Source organism: Dipteris shenzhenensis, chromosome 1 (genome assembly GCF_047967505.1).
Source record: "Dipteris shenzhenensis isolate YYH24624 ecotype China chromosome 1, Dip_SZ_1.0, whole genome shotgun sequence".
Lineage (NCBI taxonomy): Eukaryota > Viridiplantae > Streptophyta > Polypodiopsida > Gleicheniales > Dipteridaceae > Dipteris > Dipteris shenzhenensis.
The window spans coordinates 23,298,563-23,305,384 of record NC_141596.1 but is presented as its reverse complement, the minus strand read 5'-3'; the positions used below and the strand labels follow the sequence as shown (position 1 = coordinate 23,305,384).

At 43.6% G+C, this 6,822-nt stretch overlaps 1 protein-coding gene across 2 annotated transcripts; it reads right to left on the bottom strand.

The window, feature by feature from the left end:
* Positions 1-779: 779 nt before the first annotated feature.
* LOC147905560 (Transducin/WD40 repeat-like superfamily protein) lies at positions 780-6,464 on the bottom strand. Of its 2 annotated transcripts, XM_087373348.1 has the most exons (8): positions 6,195-6,464; positions 5,901-5,997; positions 5,716-5,805; positions 5,484-5,616; positions 5,238-5,356; positions 2,260-2,327; positions 2,109-2,157; positions 780-1,997 (listed from the first exon to the last, which is right to left on the bottom strand). In XM_087373348.1, exons 2-8 carry the CDS (start codon positions 5,976-5,978, stop codon positions 984-986), a joined length of 1,551 nt encoding a protein of 516 aa, XP_087229474.1. In that variant the 5' UTR covers positions 5,979-5,997; positions 6,195-6,464; the 3' UTR covers positions 780-983. The 2 variants fall into 2 exon arrangements, with proteins under 2 accessions (XP_087229474.1, XP_087229466.1); XM_087373340.1 differs by lacking the exon at positions 6,195-6,464 and having other exon boundaries at positions 5,901-6,102.
* Positions 6,465-6,822: the final 358 nt, after the last annotated feature.

Below are 6,822 nucleotides of genomic sequence, written 5' to 3'. Positions count from 1 at the left end.
GTGGGTGCTTACATTAAAAAAAGCTTGGGCATTACACACACCAAGTTACAATGCAAAGGCTAAGCCAATCGCCCTCAAGATCCACAATGACTTATTGGACACTTGACACAAAATCATTATGAGCCTTCCCTTCCCTTCTCATTATCAGTGCTATACAAAGATCTTCTCTTCTCTATCGTGTTGAGTCTATTGATGAGTCTTCATTTCCCACAACTTTCACCTCCTTATCTGAAGCACATATGAGTCTTTTAACGTGCTTTCATTTCCAACACAATCAGGATGGGGCTAAGATGTGAGATGAGATGCATGGTTTGTGTCCATTGGCAATGAATGAAGGCTGGGCAACACGTCTTTCTGAATGTGCAACATACTCACTCATACAGGCTGCATTCTAGACAGATGGCACAGCAAGGAAGAGGAAGAGGTCTCTCAAACTTAAGCTTGATAAAGACGAGCACGTTTGAAAACTTGAGCTTTCAGCCTGTTCTGAAGCTTGTAACGAATGGAGTTTCACTAGCTATTTTCACCTCACAAGATAAACTCTATGCTTCCTTTTTTACATAGGGATCGGTCCTCCTATCAGATACGACTTTATAGAAACCCTGTCAGACTGCAGTTATTAGCAAAAGGACAATTCAATTGGTCATGGCTGGAGTACTTTATACCTCAAAAGCTTCACAGCATTTCATCTAAGGAAACCAAAGAAAGAGTAGTTGCTCGCTAAACCTCACGGCCTCAGGGACTTGAATTGAAGGTACATCACTAAATAATTACCCTTTATACACGGCAGTTAGTGGGAAGAATGTACTGAACAAAGAGGTGAAGCTTTACCAATGTATACGAAAGGCCCTTCCAGTAATATATTCTTCAATCCACAGTTCGAACACTCTAAAGCAGGTTGTCTCAAATCAAAAGCATGCCTGTGTTCATTCAATGGATTCTGACAAATACCTTTTAGATATAAAACTCTTAATCATTTACCTTTAAATAAACCGTTTGAGAGCCCTGGGTACAGAATCATTCATAGCTTTTTGTTTTTTTAAAGGCCTTACCCTGTTCTGAGCTTCAATTAATGGCCTCTTTGCAGAAATAATGTTATCTTGTTTCCTTTTTTCCCGTCTGCTAGGTTTGTTTCGCCCTTTCGTTTTCTTTTTCAAAACTACAGCCTTTCCAGCCATTACAGCAGCTGCCCTGTTGGCTTCCTGTGATTGCTGACTTCTTATATGCTGATTCTCCTTGGGCCCACGCTGAACAGAACCAATCTGCTTTGGATCAAGCACAATCATGTCCGGCTGCAGCTTATCAAGTAACGAGTGAACCTCAGCTTCTTGCCTCTGCTTCACAGTCTCATACGGATTCGCCACATATGTGTCAAAGTTGGCCTCAGCTGAACCAGGCACAAGGATTGATGAGATTCCACCAGTATGACCAATGCAAAGAATATCTTCATAGGGACAGAAAGAAAGGTCATTGACCTGCCAACTTTTTGCCGGCCGGTGCATCATATAAGGTTTCGTTTGTTTAGAGATCAGTGCATCCCTCCATATCTCAACACAAGAACCTTGGCCCACAGCCAAGAGTCCTTTTTGGCTTATGTCCAATGACTTAGCCGGTGATCGGGAAAAATAAATGTGTACAGGGGAGAGCTTTCTCAAATCAAACACCTTCACTTTCCCATCCATACCCGCTGTAACCATATGTCGACCCTCGGGATCAAATGCCACAGCAGTGACTGCCCCTCGATGACATAACATCGAGACCAGTGGTGTACCCATATTGGGGCTCCACATTGTAACAGAGCCATTGCTGTGACCAAGACCAACAACTGCATTGTAAGGGTTCATCCGCAACACTGCACAGCGACCTAATTGTGTTCGATGTTGCGCAATCATTGTACCTGTGCTAGTATCTTGATACCTCAAGGCACCGAACTTGTCAACCGATACAATCAGGAAGTGGTGTGGAAGGAACTCAAGCTTCAAGGGAAATGTATGCTCCTGTTCGTTTAAAAGACATAGACCACAAGATATCAGAGAGCTGAGAGATAGGGCTAGAACATATATCAGCCAAGACCAAAAATTGCAAGAGAGGAAGAACCCTAAGCATACTTTTAAACAATGAATCTCCGTACCCTTCTTGTCATATATGTATACATACCTGCAAAAATATACATACATATGAGATAGGATCTAGAAAGCCAAAAAGCTTTGACATAAATCTACTCAAAACTGTAGGTAAGAGCTTGTAATGTAGACGAACTTCTTCTGGGCAGCTGCAAAAAACAGCTCATTATGCAGAAATTTAACATCTCTCGTTGTTTCACCCACCTGAGAAACAAAAACATAACACATATTAAACATATAAGCATGGCTTCCATTTTTTTTGAGAGCTATCAAAAACAAGCTAGCCATATCTACCAGGTAAATACACTCTGAAAAACATTTTTTTTAACTGAGGAGGTTACAAACCATCAATCAATCATGTATATAATATCTGGATGAATCCAGGAACATGCCCAAACTCATCCTCTAAAAACACAACACAGTGTGCAGTTTCAATCCCATGATAGTCACTCATAAGGTTGAAAACCATTAACTCCATCACGCATAGCAGGGACTAGCTACTATGGCATCACCACTGAAGTCATCAGTGCCCAACAGTGGATGTAAACCATAGTGTAAACATATGCTCTCACATATACAAATCCACACACCCACGCATACTTGAGCATCCATTTATAGAAACGTCTTCGTACTGAGTTTCTGTCAGCACTCCGTAGGTTAAGGGCAGACTCAGCCGTGACAAAGGCTAGCACCAAAGCAAACATAAACAGTCATCAGCAACCAGCAGTGCTAAGCAGTTTGGGAACAAGTCGGTCCCCATCCAATACTTCCAAGTAACATAGTTGGAGCTATCTAGCTTAACCAATTGTTGAAAATTTTATGGTTTGTAAAACACTCCCTAGAGGTTAAGGGTGAGTGTGCACATGAGTCTCATGAGAAAAGGCACATGAATCAAACATGGGTCTCATAATCACATGGAACATGGCCAATGTACTATGTGTTCAAGGATGAGGATAAGGTGATTAATGCATGTCATTAATTATCTCAAAGTATACATATACAATGTTTAACTTTCCCCCCCTCTTGCTATATGCAAATAGACACGTTTCCTTGGCCAATCAAGCAGTTCAAGTGTTTGATACCAAACGTGTGTTATTCGGATTCCAGACGTGACTTGCCCACCAAAAAAAGGAAACACATCAGATTTAGGTCCCAAAAGTGCCACCTATTTTATTCTCCACCCATACAGTGCCCTTTGTGTTTCAAGTTTCAAGTTTCTAGTTAGCTACTAGCTAGTATGCTGTGTCTAGAATCGAGCTTCTATTACCTGCTTAGTAGTAAGCACAATCTATTTTTCCTTTATGAGCCTTGACCCTTGTTTCATAGAGGCTAGCCGTTTATGTTCTTCAAACTTGATTTATGTTCACACTGGATTCATGATCATTTATGTTTCAGACCGGCACATTATACAAGAAAAAAACAGATTGCAAATGGTTTCTCAAAATTTTAATTTCCTTCACAAGTTTCAAGTTTCATTTCATTATTGTCAACAATGATAGTGTGAAGTATGACTTCCATTTGTAATTTTTCAATGACAAAATACTACCAGGCAGCTTCAAAATTGTTCCAGCATACTACCATCTAGTATATACCTAGATGAGTCCAGGAACATACCCAAACTCATCCTCTAGAAACACAACATATGTTGGGGTCACCTCCCCATCTGTAAGCCCCCATATGAGGAGAGCATGGGGGAGGAAGACCTAGGGCAGTACCCCACAGAAAAAGAGAGAAAGGGGCTGCCACATGGACAGCATCATGGCTGTCATGTGGGCAGCACATCTAGAGAAGGTCCAAGAGCAGATCAGTGGCGATTTGGAGCTCTAGAAAGAGGAGGTGAGTGGTTGTATAATGGCAACACATAGCGGCTGACCTCAGCAGCAGTACGGATCAGTACGGCGCTGCACACGTGGCTGGAGAGAGCCTGGCAGAGGGCAGAACCAGCAGGACAGAAGGGGCAGAGGTGGAGGCTATGGTGGGCCAGCCACCAGGCCATAGATGAGCCCAAGGGTAGGGCCCAATGGGGGCAGCCCTTAGGGCCAGGCAGCAGCCCAAAAGAGCCCAGCAACAGCCCTTATATAGGGCAGTAAAGTCGGCCCAAGAGGGGCCAGAAAAGTCGGCAAGGGGGAGGAAGAAAACCGAACAGCAGTCGGCCAGTCCCTGACACCTCACATTTGCCATGCCCCACTTCCTCTACCCGCTTCACTAAGGGGGGAGTGAAGGACTCCATAATGAAACTTCATAATGCCCGAGCGAAGGATCATGACTTTAGTGGTAAACGGTGTGGTATATTAGCAAATTCAAAGAGGAATTGCTGCAATCACCTAAAAGGCATTCCCGATATGAGATTCAGTATGGTGCAATGCATATAAGGCACCCTCTTTCTTGTCACGCTGGCCAACTACCTTGCTGAAATCAGCTCCTTCTGGGGTTGTCGAACCCTGCAACACCATTTGTTTTGCCTTTGTGTGCAAAACTGAGAGTCATGGCACTCTAAACTCCCATAAAGATTTCATCCAATCAAATTCCAAAAAAACATCAATGGGACACGTGTCATGATCGTTTGAGAGAGTCAGATCCACACATCCTTACATAGCATCCTAATCCATGTCGTCCATTGGCAACGATAAACGATCAATCTCTGCGGCTGCAAACCTAACTTTCTGCAAGGTCTTAATGGTCATAAAACCGTGGGTACTCTGTTCCTGAGCAATCACCACGAGTTGTGTAGTACCACCTGGGTCAAAAGGAAAAATGGAACCATCTCTAGCCCCAACCTTTGGGGCTCACCTTGCATCATTGGTACCATCTGTCTCCTCGTGAGTCACGTCAAACATCTCAAGAGCATCCACAAGCTCCTCTTCACCATCTAACAACTCCACAATCGTGCAAAGCTTGACTCCCCCAGTATTTCTCAATTTACATTGCTTCCCTGTGCTTAGTATTTTATAAATTGGCCTTGTTTCTACTGTCCACCATGATGCCCTATGATGCTTCTTAATATCTGAACTTTCTGCTACAGCATTAGGATTTGTCAAGATTTTGCATCTGGTTATTTGTGTAACAAAAGATGCCTCAAATGTTTGACGGTCACAAAATCGTTTTAGCTCATACCTGCAATTCTGAAATAAGTCGAGCTCCCTTCCAATCCATAATTGCTATATGACCTTTCCGTCCTCCAAGCAATAGATACCGACCACTCCTAGTGTAATCTATCATGTAAGGTCCCAAAACTGCAATTAAACGACAAGAAAAACTTCCTTAGTCCGTAACCAATTTGTTAATGAAATAAAGATTTATCGATACCGAATAAACCCCACAAAACTTGTTCTTCGTGGTGCAATGGCCAAGAACCAAAACCTGGAAGTTGGATGTCAAAGGCCTTTCGTGAGCTTAGAAGATCTACATTGGAGACGATAGCCTCTTGCGTGAAATTTTTTGTCTGCTCAAGACCCTCAGCTTCCAAATAACCTCCTTCACTTGGTAATAACCACTGCACACCATAGAAGCACACAACGTTAGAAGTTCGCAGAATCGCAACACTTATCTCGTTCGGACGCCTTTGAAAGCTCGTGCACAAGCAGAAGCCAACCTGCTCAAACTTGGCCGCAGTTCGAGCGGATTTGCCAATCAATTCCTCCCTCCGCTGAAGCTGGCCTCTTAGCTTTTTATCGGAAAGGTCCTACAGCCAAAGATGAGAAGGAAACTTTTACCATAAGTAGAGCTGATGTACGAACCGAGGATAATTACTGGCGCAAGTAAGGACATTCCGGCCACCTTGAAGGACACGCTGTTGCCGCGAATGTACTTGATCTCTTCCTGCTGTAAGACGGATTGATCATTGCGGACATCCATACGGGATCAAGGTAAAGTCCTAAGGCACAGGAATCGTAAGGACTTTGAGGCGTAAGATCATTGCTTTTTTAGCACAGGCTACAAAACCCTAAACCCAAGAATGAACATCCTGTGGGGAGTGGCTTTTAAAATGACCTCCATTTGATGTGGAACTTTTCCTACATTTCTAAGGGCATTTACACTAACCAATGAGCGCATGAGGAGGTGGAGGAGGACCTCACGACTTAGAGGATGTTCCCACCAGAGCGCACATGCCACGAATTGGGAAGTTCCCACGAGCAGCGAGAGCTCCAGTGTGGCAATGGAATGCCCTGTTGTTGAAGACGGCAAAGTGGTCTCTCTAGGTGGGCATTTCGGGGTTAGCCTCTTTCCAAACAATCATCTCTGTCGATTTGCAACTACCAGAACTTGTTGCAAGTTCTCAATGAGGAGTGTCGTGGGAACCCACGTTGAGCAACGCTAAAAAATGTGCATCAATGTACAAGCAGCATTGACGAGCGTAGAGTGGGAATGGGCTCTTATCCACCAATCATATTAATTTGTAAGTTTCTTATTTAATATCTTTTTGTTGCCGAGAAGCAAGAGACGTTGGGTGGTCTATAAATACCCATGCCCAAGCTTTTATCAAAGTAATGTACCAACATTGGGCTATGCTTGGGCAAGCATGGGCGGTCTATAAAGCGCCTAAGGGTGGTTACAGCCCGCTAAAGTTGAGCTAATGTGGTAAACATGTCCACCACCCAAACTTGATGGGTAGCCAATCTCGGCCGTCCATTGCCCGCCCAAGCTTGCGCAACGGCCCACTGTGTAAATATCATTTTAGTGCTCTCTCATTTTCCCTTTG